The sequence below is a fragment of the Miscanthus floridulus genome, chromosome 16 (assembly GCF_019320115.1).
Source record: "Miscanthus floridulus cultivar M001 chromosome 16, ASM1932011v1, whole genome shotgun sequence".
Taxonomy (NCBI): Eukaryota; Viridiplantae; Streptophyta; class Magnoliopsida; order Poales; family Poaceae; genus Miscanthus; species Miscanthus floridulus.
In genome coordinates this window covers 40,328,739-40,344,896 of record NC_089595.1, presented here as the reverse complement: position 1 = coordinate 40,344,896, position 16,158 = coordinate 40,328,739, and the positions used below count along the sequence as shown (strand labels likewise).

General features: G+C 45.0%; 2 protein-coding genes and 1 pseudogene across 2 annotated transcripts; all 3 read left to right on the top strand.

The window, feature by feature from the left end:
• Positions 1–370: 370 nt before the first annotated feature.
• On the top strand, positions 371–2,105 carry LOC136513885 (transcription factor MYBS3-like). The gene is made up of 3 exons (XM_066507863.1): positions 371–858; positions 1,285–1,481; positions 1,574–2,105. Exons 1-3 carry the CDS (start codon positions 504–506, stop codon positions 1,913–1,915), a joined length of 894 nt encoding a protein of 297 aa, XP_066363960.1. The 5' UTR covers positions 371–503; the 3' UTR covers positions 1,916–2,105.
• Positions 2,106–3,590: 1,485 nt separating this feature from the next.
• LOC136510607 (uncharacterized mitochondrial protein AtMg00810-like) lies at positions 3,591–4,022 on the top strand. Its single transcript, XM_066505003.1, has one exon. The coding sequence runs from the start codon at positions 3,591–3,593 to the stop codon at positions 4,020–4,022; it is 432 nt and encodes a 143-aa protein (XP_066361100.1).
• Positions 4,023–6,148: 2,126 nt separating this feature from the next.
• LOC136510606 (uncharacterized) lies at positions 6,149–7,331 on the top strand (annotated as a pseudogene).
• The last annotated feature ends 8,827 nt before the right edge of the window (positions 7,332–16,158 follow it).

The window sequence follows — 16,158 nt, the reverse complement described above, 5'->3', positions numbered from 1 at the left end:
TTTACTTAATTCAAATTAAATTTTATTTGAATCTGGTCCGATATTTCCGATATATCCTGTTTATCCTCTTTATCTGTGACCCCCGATAAATTTTAATTTCCGAAAATGAAAACCTTGGTATGGAGGACACGAAAAAGTTAGAGTAGTGACGCTGAAGACCGCTGATTTTTTTCAGAGGCACACAGGAAATTACGATCTTTTATAATGGCACGAGGGGAAAAGTCTCATTTATAAGCTGTGTACTGAAAGTGACGTCAAGTATAGTAGTGGCAGAGACTCAAAAGATACCTGCGGATTCTGAATACCACAACCATGTAAAACAGGATGATGTTATACTTGTCCCCTTCCATGATACAAGACTGTTTAGTAATTTCCCAAACAGCCCATGATACATTCTGCACCCTTTATTAAACCTCTACTAGCTACAACATCTTACTCCATCTTGTCTAGTTGGACAGAAGTTCTCTCTTTCTTGGCCCTTGTTCCAACCATCACAATTGAGCATGGCTAGGAAGTGCTCCCGCTGTGGAAACAATGGCCATAACTCCAGAACTTGCAGTGGTCACAGATGCCAAGGGACCAGCATTAGCATCAGCAGCACTAGTACTAGCCGTGGTAGCTTGAGGCTGTTTGGGGTGCAGCTGCAGGTAGGCTCCTCTCCTCTCAAGAAGTGCCTCAGCATGGAATGCCTGTCACCAATTGCCTACTACGGAGCTGCTGCTGCTGCTACGTCAAGCTTTTCGCCATCCGTGTCACCGTCTTCGTCTTCGCTTGCCTCAATAGAGGAGAGCTCCCAGAGGATCACCGGAGGGTACGTGTCGGATGGCCTCGTGGTCAGGGTTCAGGACAGGAAGAAAGGTGAGATTGCGAACAACAAACTAATGTGCTTACTTCAGTTATTTGTTATTTTCTAGCTCTGTTTCAGAGTTTCCTTACCTCTGCAGTTCGCTTGAATTTATTTTGATCCTGAATTTTGTCCGGAAGCTGTGAACTTCAGTTACTTGTCATAGTTTCTTCCAAGGATTGATTGATAAGTCTATGTTTGGGACTGTATGTTTTCGGTAGAACAATGTTTTTAGTTAGTCTGTTACAATTATCGAACGATAAGCTTAATCTCCTGGTCGAATTGTGAACTTATCAAGTGATTAATGACAAAATATTCGCTGTCAGTTTGTAGCAATTAACGAATAGTTATCTCCTGAATGATCAGCATGCCTCGGAGCTGTTTCACATTTCAGGATGTATTCTTTTGTAACTCCTGAATAATCAAAACAAGTGTCTCAGGAGTTCCATGGACTGAGGAAGAGCACCGGATGTTCCTTGCCGGCCTAGACAAGCTCGGGAAGGGCGACTGGCGAGGCATTTCCCGACACTTTGTCACGACACGGACACCGACGCAGGTGGCCAGCCATGCCCAGAAGTATTTCCTGAGGCAGAACAGCCTCACACAGAAGAAGAGGAGGTCCAGCCTCTTTGATGCGGTAACTGACCTGATGAATTCTCCGATCAGTTAACCTTTTGTTCCTTGGCAGTGTACCATGTAATTTTTACCTGTTACCTACACGCTCTGCAGGTTGAAGGTGCTAACAAGGCAGCAATCCGCAGGACAGCATCAGTATCCTATCTGCAATTCCCCAGCCTGTCGCCGGTGGCCGCAGACGCAAGGACGACGAAGGGAGCTCCGCCTGCGCTGCTGCCTCCATGCCTGAACCTGATGATGAGCAGCGCATCACAGTGTGCTGGTAGTAGTGATGCATCAGAGTCACAGAACCCATCTTCCCTTTACCTGATGGCAAAGCCTCAGGCGCAACTCCAGATGCCTGATCTGGAGCTGAAGATGTCGACATCCCGGTTATCCGAACAGCCTGGTGCCTCCCGGGGAACGCCTCTTTTCGGAACTATCAGAGTTACCTGATCTTCTTCTATCCTCGGTTCTCGTGAAAAAGAGGGATGGGAATCTGAAACTGGCGTCTAGGAGATAAGGCAGGAGAAGCAGCAAGAAGCTATACTGTAATTTCCTAGCTTGGTCAACCGCGCCCTTTGGGAAAAAAAAATAAAGCAAAGAGAAGCAATAAATTATGTATCTTATTATCATACTTCACTTATCACCTTAGCTTTATGTTGACACAAAGGCATGGCAAAGTAGTTGCCCGTCATATTTCAGAGCGTGGAAAAGGTGAAAGATGAGCCTATAATATTCAGTTTGCACTTGCAGTGATCACTGACAAGGACAGGCAGAATGACCTCCACTGCACGCAGACATGATCATGTCACCCTTGTAGAATACCTTAGCCCTGCATGCATGCATGGAGCCAATTTGCGAGCTATCAAAATTAGTTCTACATGTTCTTGTGACTGTTACCAGTTCTGCACTGAGGCCTTGTTTAGATTATCTCCAAATTCCAAGTTTTTTCACTCTCTCTTCATCATATCAATTTTTGGACGCATGCATGGAGCATTAAATATAGGTAAAAAAAAATAACTAATTGCACAGTTTGGTTGTAAATCACGAAACGAATCTTTTGAGCCTAGTTAGTCTATGATCGGACAAAGTTTGTCAAATACAAACGAAACGTGCTACCGTGTCCAGATTGCAAAAATTTGCAATCTAAACAAGGCCTGACATATAAAGATCTATCAATCATTGTTCCGCCTTGGTTTGTCATCTCTCCCTGATAAAGACTGATCACTAGCATATACACACATGGTACACCTCTCCCTGATAAAGCAGTGGATTACTTGCGTAATGAAGCAAGGAAACATTTTCATCGTTGGCTTGATTGATGCGATGTAAGTTGAGGGGACATATTCCTCCTCATTTGCCCTGACCATGATCAGGCCCCTGACCTAATAAAGCAGGTTTGACACTAAACAATGGCGACATCATGAGGATACGTACGAAAAGCAAGCATCAAGGAGAGGATTAGGATAGAAGCATTGTATAATATATAGTCTGTAAAGCAGATGTAGAATATGAAAAAGAAAGAATTAGGACTGGTTAGTGGATTTCACATTTGGTTTGTGCAACCTCACGTTCAGATCATTTTAGATGCATACAAAGTGTTTACATAAAATCGAAATTACATTCGATCGACCCTAATACAAGACATGGGTACAAGTACAAGCAAGTCCACCGAGACTGAATCAAACAAAAGACGTAACTATGTCAGATAATCTACTGCTCCCTTGTGTGAACACATGATAGGAGAAGGCGGCGCCGAAAAGACTCCCTGCTGTGGTACTGTAGCCGCTCCAGAGGCAGGCGCCGAACGGCTCACCTGCCGCACTGTAGCCACAGCAGGGGCAAGTGCCAGAGTCAGCACTGCTGTCACATCTAGTCACTGTAACAGTATGGCAGCTATACTAGGACTAGATAGGTAGAGTTGTATATATAGTTTGCCACTGCAACTCAATAAGAAAGCGAGTTCTGATTTGTCATCTCCTATACAGAGCTCCGGCCAACGCTGTTGTCTCTGCTGTGTGTGTATGCTCTGTTCTCCCTCACTTCTTCTACCTCTAGTCATAGTGTGTGGTCGGACAACGCTTGTCATGGTCGACAAGACTGGTGAGTGGTCGACTCACCTGAGCCGATGATCCTGTGGGCCAACAAGTGGTATCGGAGCGGCATGGCTGAGTGCAAGCCGTACGTGACTCCGATAGAGGAGCGGCTGAAGATGACGAAGGCCAGTACCGCGGCAAAGGTAGATACAACACTCTACCGGAGCGTCGGCGGCGGTCTGCGCTACCTAGTCCACACGAGGCCGAACATTGCGTTCATCGTGGGCTACGTCAGCCGCTTCATGGAGAATCCCAAAGAGGATCACTGGGCTGCGGTAAAGTGGCTACTGCGCTACATCAAGGGGATGGTGGATCAAGGGATCGTCTTCTCCAAGACCGACGGAAGTAGGCTGCAGCTCACTATATTCAGCGATGCAGACATGGCGGGGGACATCGACGGACGGCGGAGCACCTCTAGCGTGCTCGTCTTCCTAGGTCGACTCCAATTTCATGGCTGTCGCTAAAACAGAAGGTAGTGGCGCTATCTACATGCGAGGCAGAGTACATAGCGGCGGCCACAGCGGCGTGCCAAGTTGTGTGGCTGTGCCGACTGCGGGCGAGCTGACCGGTGTGGAAGCTCACCCACCAGCACTGATGGTGGACAACCAGCCCGCCATCGCCCTCACGAAGAATCTGGTTCTTCACGACCGGAGCAAGCACATCGACGTGAAGTTCCACTTCCTCAAGGACTGTGTAGATAGAGGGCAGATCGTCATCGAGTTTGTCGAAACTGGTCGGCAACTCACGGACGTCCTCACCAAGCTACTCGGCCATCTTTGACTCACGGAGCTAAAGGAGATGATCGGCATGGAGGGGGTTCAAGGGTTAGCTATAGGATTAGGGGAAGAATTATTCGATAATCTACTGCTCCCTTATGTGAACACACGGCAGGGGAAGGCGGCGCCAAAAAGGCTCCCTACTGTGGTACTGTAGCTACTGCAGGGGCAGGCGCCGAATGGCTCACTTGCCGTACTGTAGCCACAGTAGGGGTAGGCGCCAGAGTCAGCCCTGTTGTCACACCTAGTCACTGTAGCAACATGACAGTTGTACTAGGACTAGATAGGTAGAGTTGTATATATAGTTTGCCATTGCAACTCAATAAGAAAGCGAGTTCAGATTTGCCATCTCCTATACAGAGCTCTGACAAATCTCTAGGCATCAAGAAAAACTCTCTCTATTCCTCACCTCAACGGCCTCAAGATGAACATATCTAACCCGGGGATGAAAAGCACACGACTCTCACTAGTAAGTGAAGTAGAAACATAGGAATGTCCATAACTCAAGACAGGGGAGGTTTGGGAAGAGTGCCTAGTGCAGCTGGCAAAGTCTCCAAGGGTGGAGCTACCGGTCCGGGGTTCGAACCCTGGCTCCCCACTAGCCTCCAAGAAGGCCGCGCCCAAGGTGGTGTCTTAAAAAAAACTGGAGCACAGCTATATGTATATATCTAAACTATGCAGATTGTGTAGACCTGTAACCATAAGATTACTATCATTAGCGGAGTACCTCGCCTAGGATGACATTGGATAGCTGGCTAGCTGATACAATACCACCCTACCCTTAGCTCTGAGTCACCCTAGAGTACCACCTGCATGTTGAGGATGTAAAACTTAGTCTTCGGCTACAAGGAAGCAATGCGATTCTCGTAAGTGCTAGAGTCTTAGCTCTACCTCCATATGCACTGCCTCCTTCATCCTATGAAGATGTGGTATATTTCCCTAACTAGCTCACATCTGAACCCCTACCACAAAGGAGAGCATGTGGTGTGTATGTGAAGGTCATGTGAAACTGGTTACCCAACTAAGTCCTTAGGGGGATTAACAAGGCATCTCCTTCAATAGGAAAGATGTTTGTGTGTGATTTTGATCTGAATTTTTCTTTTATATCATCTGGTTGGGAGGGATCTGCAACGGATGCTAGGGTTCTTAGGTCAGCCATGCTTAGAGGATTCCATGTGCCTCATGGCAAATATTATTTCATTGATAGTGGATATGCTAACATGTCATCCTTCCTATCGCCATACCATGGTGTTCGATACCATTTGAAGGAATTTGGGCGTGGACAACAACGGCCAAGAAATTATAAGGAGTTGTTGAATCATAGGCATGCCATATTGAGGAATCACATAGAGAGAGCAATTGGTGTTCTTAGGAAATGCTCCCCTATCTTAAAAGTTGGAAGGCATCACCCTATTGAAAACCAAGTGAAGATATACCAGCTACAGCAGTGGTGTTCCACGATCTTGTACGGATGCTTAATGGGGATTAGGGTTGGTTTAATCACCAAAGAAGCAACATATCTCCAGAACATTTTGTTGATCTCCCTAAAGGTGACAACTACTACAGTAATGATGTGATGTCCCTTAGCAGTCAAGTAGATGATGTAAACACAGTTAGAGATATGATAGCGCTAAATATGTGGAATAACTATAGTCATAACTCGTCCGAATAAATGTGAGTATTAACTGGTATCTCATGAAATATTTTGCTTCTGTATTTTCTGTCTTTTAATCCCTGATTCTTCTATTTGCATCATGATATTTTTGCATGTTTAAATTTGATACCAGATTTTTAATTTGTATTTTGCAGCAACAATGTTTGGAAGAGGGTCTCCGAGGTTGAATCTTATCCAAGCTGTAGCTGTCCAAAGAAAGCCATCTCCAAAGATTTCAAGAGATCAAAACAAAAAGGCATCGCCAAAAGGTATGTCATGTTTTCACTTTTTTTTTGTCTGGTTAAATGCACATATGGGCTTCTCAAGATCAGTAGGTTGGTAGACTAAACACATATAATTATTTGTAGCTTATGTGTGCTTCTCTATTCCAGCTATACTTGATCGTTCAAGAGCAAGTTGGAACACAGGACTTGAAAAGGCTTTGGTTAACCTACTACATGATCACAACAATGACTGTTATAGGAGTTAGAATGGGTGGTTCATAGACATATGGAACCGAATCGTCAAATCATTCCATAAGAAGTTCCCCTATGTCAAATTTACAAAGGTTCAAATTCAATACAAAGAGAAAGAGCTGAAGAGGGAATATAGAGTTCTAAAAGAAGCAAGAAAACAAAGCAGTGTGTCATGGGATCATAAGCTGTGCAGGATTGAAGGAGATGAAGCTGTTTGGAAGAACATCATTACTGTGAGATTTCTTGTCTCTTGCTGATATTAATTCTTGTTAAATTCTTAAATATAGTGCTTTCTTTAGTCTCATTTATTTGCTAATTACTTTTCATTCTTGTATTCAATAAATAGTCTCATCGTAAGGCCAAGAAATTTCAGAATAAATCTTTCCCATTGTTTGAGGCTTTAGGAGAGCTATATGATGGTATGTTACCATTGCCGAATCTTTATTTTCCTACCAACCAAACAAGTTGTATTTAGTTCTCCTAAACATTAGTTGACTTCACTTTCTGATGTAGGACACACTGCAGAGGGGACCCTGAACTTCATCTCCATTGTCCCTTCTCAAGTTCCTGTCACACAGCCTTCTCAAGCTGCTCTCACACAACCTTCTGAAGCTGCTCACACAGCCTTCTCAAGCCACTCTCACATAGCCTTCTCAAGCTGCTGTCACACAACATTATATGGGCAAAGAATATGAGAATTTCCCTTTTGACTCTTCTATACACAATGGTGAAACCGATGACGACGACTTGAGGATAGTGGAACAACCAGTTGCAAGCTTATTTTTTGTGTTGTGTTCCTATGGTGCCTCCTCTTCTTTTTCTCGTGTTGTGTTTTTGTTGGATGCATTGGTTATTGCTTCCTGGTGATGCATGCCATGGACTAATTACTGAAACACGAGTAAGTCGTGTCCATTGTTCCTGTGCTGCCTCTGATGCCGTGTAATTTCTATAGGTATTGGTCTAGTATGTTGTGATTAGTGAATGTTTAATTTCTTTAGACATTGAATCTTTAAGTAGCATTGAGTATCCGTAGAAAGTTGTTTTGCAACAAATCCCTATCAATTACTTCAAACTAAACTCTCAGTGAGCTACTCTTTTGCAATGGAAATTGTTTCCTGAATTGCAGATGTTGTCTCACTATCTCACTAGTCCTTTATTGATTTAACTTTAGTTTACTTTTGTACAAATTCTATGTTAGCCAAAATGGTTTTGGTCTGTCGGCTAAATAGATAATAGATAGTTAGATTCCTAATTATCGTGAGTTGAGTACATGGGTAGTAGAAGTGTAGAGTGGAAAACAGATCAGACACCATTAATTTAGCTGAAACTTCAAGCAGGAAGTCCATATCTAAATGTAGAGAAGCAGGTGTACATCTTTGAACAGAAAACATCCTCCTGACCTCGTAATTATCTCTCTGCTTTGCAGATGGTATTTTTGCACTATTTAGATAATTAGATTATAGATAGACACTTTTGAGTTTTATCTCTTGTTTGTGGTATCTCATATGAGTATGTATTGCTTATAAGTAGTTCTTGTGCTTCTACTTTTACCATTTAGAGACTTACAAGTAGTTTTGGTGTAATGCATTGTACACTAAAACTTTGATTTTGCTTATTGGCCTTAAAACATACATATCTGTGTCCCTAAATCAGTACCTATAATGTATCTAAGCATGATCTTTTACTAAAGTGATGACCTTTCCACTCAATAAGTTTACCTTTTTCCACCCTATTGTTACGAATAAAAGGAGACTGGAATGGATAATGGTATTGAGGCCCAAGGCCCCGTTCGGCTTACTCCATATTCGGCTTGTTTTTTCAGCCGGAACAGTGTTTTTCTCTCACAACAATTCAGCCAGAACAGTGTTTTTCAGCCAGTTTCAGCCAAGATTCAGCAGGCCGAACGGGGCCTATATATAGAGTATATGAGGGACACAGGAGGGAAACCCTAAACTAGGAGATTACAATAATACCATTGACCATAATACCTTAACACCCCCTCTCAAATACAACATGAATGCAATAGCGTTGCATTTGGAGAGTTGACACTAAACACTAGACTTGAAAAATAAAAGAGACTAAATACATCCAAAATCCAAAATAGAAGATGTCATCGAAGTGTGCAACTCTTGAACAATGTCGATGTAGAAAATGATCCCCTCCACAAGAGGGTACAACCTACATAACATGTACTCCAGCAAATACCTCAGGTCTTCACAAAATAGTACTTCAACTCTTTAAATATGAACCTTGCTTTGGAGACTTTTAAACTCGACGATAATATAGAGATGTGCCAAATCAAGCCAAAGGAAGCATAGAGAGATTACTGCTGCAAGACGGCAAGGAGTAGGATAGAATGATGATGACGAGAAATAGAAGGCCATTGATCATGAAGTGTAGCAAAACGGCTATGAAAGAGACCATGAGGGTATAGTCGAATAATGATGATGATTAGCTAAATTAATGGGACTCAGCTAACCAAAGAAAAAAAAAAGATTGACTGATCAAAAAATACGTGGACACACATGGCTAGGACGAACCGTGATGTGTAAGATTGGATTTGGATGGAATCAAATGTAACACAGGAATGTAATTTAGAAAATAGGCCTCAACACACTATAGGAGCAGCAAACAGCAATATCATAGCAACAATCATGACTACTTGGATGGAAGCAGCTCAAGTAGCAGCACGCAGAATACAGATATTGGAGAGGTGAAAGCAATGGACTGGAACGAGGAGAACTGTGATGGGTGAGACGGCATACCAGTAGAACAAACGTGACTGACTGCCACGCTGCAACACTAAGGGCATGTTTGGTTGCTCCCTTCTTCCCCATCCTAGTTCTACTCATGCGTATAAACACAGAAAGAAGTCATTTGGTTGCTTTCTTTTACTGTTCGCGATGACTCCACCCATGCAAATATACGGCTCTGTCCTCGCTCCACAGAGAAGGCCATTCCGAGCTTCACTCGGGAGCCCGGCTGGGTGGATGCAGCGAACGAGACCCTGGCCCACATGTCAGTCTCAAATAAATAGTCAATGTATTCGCTCATACAATGAGCCAAACATCTTCACAGTCATTGCATTCATAGTACTTGTTGGCATTTGTGAATGCAAATATAATATTAAAGATTCCGCAAGCGCATAGAACATCAGCATAGTATTTTACCAGGAGTATTCCAAGTATCGTTATTTATATTTTACCATAGAAAAACAATGGAGTAAAGATTTATTAAATAACAACAAAAGAGTATTTTACTAACATACCAACATAACTAGAGCAGGGGGTAATGATAGGATTTACGTAGAATGACACACAGGGGATAAATTTATAAAGATAATATAAACTAGTTAACTTAGAAGATCAACGGGTGAGGTAGATTCATATGGTATTCTTATTACAGGATCAAAGTATATATATACCCAACTATAACTAAGACTCACTCTACTCTTGTGCACTTCGGGACGCCGGTAGACGGTAGAGCACCTCAAAAGATAACTCTACAGATGCGACTACGGTCCTATAATTTAAGAATCTGTTCAACATGGGGTGGACTATAGAGGATAGATGGGGCTGTCACCACCCGCTGCTATCACACAACCAGGGAACATGGTGCACTCTCAGGCAGAGCATCGTATAAGCACCATGCTTATACGAGGCTCGGCTACTTAGCCCAATCGATAAACTAGCAGGCTAAGCGCTCTATGAACCCACACACAAAAGTAAAGATAACCTTAACTAAGCAAGATACATATTCAAAGTAAGTATAGTCATAAGAATGATATAATGATAACAAAGTCTCATAAGATAAATAATTGAAGATACAATGGCTTTACCATGCCTCCGAGACTGGATCCGAAACCTGAGCATGAGCCCAAGTCGACCCTCACTTCTGAGCTACTAATCTACTACATTGGAGAGCTCTAGATCTAATCCTCCTGGTATGCCTTGATATTGATCTCTGATGGATTTCTCTAGAGATTGGAGATTGGAGAGATGCCTCGGAAGGGGGTACGGGGGCCTTAATAGGAGAAACCAGGGGTCCTGTGGGCCCATGAATCCATGGCAACATCAAATCTGAGCCCTCGATACGAACCAACCTTGAGCAATGGCATAGATTGAACCTAGGAGGCGGTGGAGAACCGACATACGAAGTAGAGGCTGACCTATGGAACCCATAGGCTGGCCGGCCTAGGGGTTGGGCCGGCCGGCCCACTACCAACACCATTTGGCCCAATCTTCGGCGCTAAGTTTTCTAGATGATTCCAGAGTCTTCTTAAGTCGGTTTCGTCATGGATAAACGTGATTTGACCTGATGATTGGGTCCACTTTGCTCGTTTTCTGGATAAATCCTCCTGTGTTCACAGATTCACCAAAACTTGTAGAATTTATTAGTTTAAACCCCTATACATACGTTTGGTGATTGAATTAAGTATATATGCAGGATATGTTGATGGATTATGATTGACATTAACAACCGTCAACAGTACTGCATCCGTAGATACAACCAACCAAATACGCTTCTTTTTAGGGTCACTGTATCCACTCAGCCTACCTTCACTCATCCAGGATATACGATACAGCTCTATGAAATCTCAATGGAAAAACCAAGCACACCCTAATTGAAGCAACGGACCTGCAATTGGAGGTAGCGACAGGCAGCGAAGGATGGGCAGCCAAGGATGCATCCTCGATGAGGGCAGGGCCCAACTGGATCTGGATGAAGATGGCAGGTCCAACAATTAATGTACGTGCACGAGGACGAGCAGTAGCACCGATAGACAAGTGTATCTAATCCACGAACAGCACCACCAGAGCAGAGTGTACGGCATGGCAGAGTTCGGGCAGATATCGCGTGCCGTAGCAGACCAGATGACACTACAGAGGCCGGGCAGCCATCGGATGAGCGCCGAGGGACGACGGGCGGGTGTTCTGGCGGGCGGACACGAAGCGGATGCCGGGCGGACGAGCGGACGCTCAGGCACGGATAAAGACGGAACGAGCGGAGAAGGTGAGAGCGGAGGAGTCTGCGAGGATGCGTAGAGGCAAATGAGCAGGTGACGGACACGCCCCCCTTCTTGTGGACAGCGTGCAGACTCCTAGGCGAACGGCGCATGCACTCCCTTGACGAGCGGCGCGCAGATGATGAATCCTGGTCGCATGGACTGCAACCGATGGGCGACGCGTGCGCACGGCGCATGGAAAACTCTAATGGGCCAGCAGTCTGCACGACGTCCAGGCGGATCCACAACAGGTGGATCTGCGAGGCCCAAGCCAAGCGATGGAGAAGTGCCGCACGCGAGAGGCGATGATGCCCCATAGACGGTGGTTGTCATGACCCGATCATGACTTGTTCAAATTCATCTTCATCTTGAGCATCATTTGCATTTCAAATTCAATTTGAAGACCAAACTGTCAAGAAGCTGAATAAAACTAAACACTGCATATTTTGGCGGATCATTTGTCATTTTGAGGGAACTTTCACTGGAACATTTGCACAGTCAACCAGCTATCAGAACCACTCGTGCACTGATAGATCATCCATCGAATTGACGGACCGACCGTCAAATCACCCCATGCAGAAATATGAGGTGTCACCTGTGGAAGCCAGCAGATCACTCAATTCACTTTCACTCTCTCTCTCTCTTGTTCTTCACTCTCTCTCTCTGTACACTCTCTCACACACAAGCAAAGGAGAAGGAGCAAGGGGAGAAGAGAGGGAAGGATTGGAGGTTGCCATCACCAGCAAGGAGGCATGGATTTCGTGTATAGGCTGTCATCCACAAGAGGTAGGGGATAGTAGAGGGAGGAGCCCTCTCTCCCCAACCATTTGGAGCTAGGAGGAGGTGAAGCTTGCAAGAAGAAGGAGCTCGAGTTGCCAAGGGTTGGATCCAACTTATCCATCACTTAGAGTAGCTCCGCATCAACCCCTAGTAGCTCTTGGTAAGGATGAATCAAGCTCAATGCACAATTTCATGCTTCACATTGCCATTCACATAGAAATGACCACCATTGACTAGGAGATGATTGCACACAATGTAGGTTCATATGACTAGCTAGATATGTTCCATAGTGTCCTAGAAACACACCCTAGCAATGGATTGCACATGCAAGAATTACACAATTTCGAGATGCACTTTTCTACACTACACAACGTTTCATGGATCATCCGTCGATTTGCTAGAACATTCTATCAAAACGTATGCCTAGCCAAAACACTTAAGCATTTCGCTCACTGATTTTACGGACACTCCATCCTCACCACCGAATGTTCCATGAAATCATCCACTGTAACACCTCAGGTGTTACGAGCTTGCTTAGCACCTAGGTTAGTGTCGACAGAATATCGTCGGCAGTCCTCCGAGGGGTATCCCACTAAGGTAGATTGATCGGTAGAGGAGCGCGAGATCAAGAACAAGAAAGCAACAGAGTCACACGAGTTAGACATGTTCAGGCCGTCAGTATGACGTAATACCCTACTCCTGTAGTCTGTTGGTTTGTATTAGCTATCGTATGATATGCCACGATTTTAGAGGGGGTCCCTGCCCGCCTTATATAGTCCGGGAGGCAGGGTTACAAGTCGGTTAGATCTGAGAGATAACCGGAAAGTAATAACTGATTACAGGAATCTTGTGATCATACATATCCTAACAGATCTCGTAATATCTTCAGGATATCTTCACGATGTCTTGCGGAAGGCACCGAGCAGAGTCGTGCCTCGCAAGGCTTCTTCTTGTGGGCTAGGCCACCCCTAGGGGCGCAGCCCATATGGTCTGCCGTGGGTATCCGGGGTCGTACCCCCCACAGTTAGGGCCTTGGAGAATCTAGCAAAATAAATTTTTGAGCTTTAAGATTTTAAAACACACGTGAAATGAAAATCCTACCAAAAAGAATAAAATAAGTAGTTTTAATGGTTTGGTACGAAAAATAATTTCTATAAACAAAAATAAAATATGGCTTGTGTATGGCGCTTATGTAAAGATGATGAGCAAATAGTGAAGATGAGAATGCAACTTTAATTTTGGAAAGTGAATATTGTTAACTAGTGTTTTGGGAGCTCAAAAATCGAATCCGAAATTTAAACTAGAACTTTTTGTGGAATTGGCAAGAAGTTGAAATTGTAGTTAAAGTGTCATTGTTGGCGAATTATATTGTGCAAAATAGTTAAATAGTTCTTAAGTATTTTGCTCCTATGGGTTAGCATGAAGTATGGACTATTGCGTGAAATACTTGTTGGTTGGAATTGATAGGGTTTAGGCCCCTTAAAAATTGTGACAAAAGTGCTAATGGTTGTTTAGTTCTAACTGAACTATTGCCCTTTCTAAGTCTAAAAAGGGAGTAGACAATGCCATTTTGGCGTTTAAGTTCTAACTAAAATGCTTAAACACTGGATCCATGTTTTTGTACGGTTGGTTGCACCATAATCAGTACCTTGGCATGGTGTATTCATGGACTAGTTTGGTTTTGCGTTGGCGTTGAAAAAATTGCCCAAACTTTGTTGAAACGCGTTGTAGACCATGTTGTTAGCGCTCTGTTCGCGAACCAGCGTTTAGCGTGAGGAACTCTTGTTGGCACCTCCCTATCTCCCTCTCTGGTCGCTCTCTGGACGTGAGGTTTGCTTCGCCAGCTAGGTGTTAGCATCGACTTTGGGTTCATGGAGTTGGTTGAGCCTTCATCGAGTTAGTAAGTAGTTTTTGGCCTGCTTTAATAACCATGCATGTCACCGATTCAGCCGTTTGGCCCTGTGGGCACGGTCGCCTTGCGCATGTGCGCAGCTGGCGCCGGGCTTGGCCTAGGGCTGGTTGCAGCCTTTCCCTATAGGCCAGTGTCGCATGCCGGGACAATGCCGTGATGCGCCTCTCACCTCGCCTTTCCCTCTTGCTGTCCAAGACGCGCCGAGCCGCTGTGCCGTGGGTAGGGCCAAGGCGAGGCTGCGGCTGCCATCGCTTGATCATCGTGGTGTTTTCCCCCGCCCTCCAATTCACCTCGAACGCTGTAGCGCATGCCCTCCACCACTCAACCCACCTATCACGCCCTGATCTCGACTCCGTTGCATGGCATGTCGTGTCGTGACGCCGCGCTGCTCCTTGCACATGGCCGCGCGCGGGCACACCTTTATGGCTCCATTCGAGCACTAACCGATGCGCCTCCTACCCCTCACTCGTGCGGTCATGTCTCTGCATTGCCGTGCCCTTGTCGGGTCTTGGCCGGACCGCTTAAGCCATCGCCACTCTCCGCAACGTGGCAGTGCCAATGAACCCTTCCCTCTTCCTTCATAATCACTAGGTCATGGCTTCTCAACCCAATTCCTCATGCCAGTGAGTAGCATGGGAAGTTATCTAGACACCCCATTCTTGTCGGGCCCAGTCGTGGTCTGTCTATGGCCAATTTCGGTTTTTTCTCGCCGCCGGCCATGAGCGCCGCCGTGACCAGGGGTTTGGGGGTAACCCACGACCCGAAGGTAAAAACAAAATTGGTTGTGTTTCTGGACTTATCTTGATCCCCTCTAGCTGGTGCTCGTGTCAGTTTGGCATGGGTTTCCGCCAGAGGTGTGGTGTCGCATCAGTGTCTGCCTCGGAGCGTCGCCGCGCGGTGCGGGCGCACGTGGCCAGGCTTCCTCGGGCTTTCCCCGTTTTAACCGGTGGCGCGACTGGCTTCATGGTAAGCCATTTCTGCTTCCCCACAACCTCTATCGTCTCGTGAGTCCTTAGGTTTGTCGGAACGGCTTCACCGCCGATGCAAAACGTGCTGACCCAACTGCTGCCGTGGTCGGCTACGCTGCATTGCCTCTCCAGGTCTCTAACCGCCATGTCTAGGAGCACGCCGTCATAACTTAGATGCTCGGCCATCATAGGGCACCGGAGACCCTTGCTGGTGGCCGATGTAACTACGGTTTGCCGACGGTCGCCGCGGCGTCGTGCGCGGTGGCATCGGGGACTACCCCGTTGTGAAGACGGGAGAGTTCGGGGACTGGTTTGCAAAAACCGATGCCGGTAGGAATAGTGCGCATAGTAGTTGTAGTAATATCTACAACCTTAGGGGCCTTTTTGCAAAACTGCCATCGTGCGCGGGCCTCCTGGCCTTGGGCTATGTTGGTCCATCGCGACGCGCACGCAGTCGCACCCCGTGCTGGGTTTTTGGGCCAAATTAGTAGCCATCGGCCCTTTTCTTTTCCTAAAGCATTTTTTAATTTAGCTTCTAAGGTAAACTTGTAAATTCAATATAAATTTGTGTATTTGACCAAAACTTGTGAAACTAATTTTGTTAGGTTCCTAAAATCATAATCTAGTTGTTAGTGCGTTTGGTTCACATAGCTCTAAAATATTTCAAGGTTGCTCTAAACACTTTAACATGCTTTAATATTATTAAAGTATGGGCTTGTAGGAATTATTGTGATAAATTGGTGGTAGTGTTGGCTCTTAAACTTTCACAGAAAATTTCTAACATTATTAGGTGCTCATTGTAATTTTTGTAGCTCCATAATAATTAGTTTGCTAAGGTAGGTAAATGAGCCCTAGTTCAAATATATATATTTAATCAATAAAATGTCAAAACACCTTGGGATTGTAGAACTAAAATATTTTTAGGGAAACGACGCCTTACTCAACCATGTGGATACATAGCCTAGGGTGTTAGCCGTTAGAGTAAGCTCGTTAGCTTGTGAGGCGTAATTGTATTTTAAGAGTATCGGT

Coding starts and splice junctions, on each gene's coding strand:
- LOC136513885 (XM_066507863.1), top strand. CDS start 504: ATGGCTAGGAAGTGCTCCCGCTGTGGAAACAATGGCCATAACTCCAGA. Junction 859..1,284: donor GGTTCAGGACAGGAAGAAAG/GTGAGATTGCGA, acceptor CAAGTGTCTCAG/GAGTTCCATGGACTGAGGAA. Junction 1,482..1,573: donor GGTCCAGCCTCTTTGATGCG/GTAACTGACCTG, acceptor CACGCTCTGCAG/GTTGAAGGTGCTAACAAGGC.
- LOC136510607 (XM_066505003.1), top strand. CDS start 3,591: ATGATCCTGTGGGCCAACAAGTGGTATCGGAGCGGCATGGCTGAGTGC.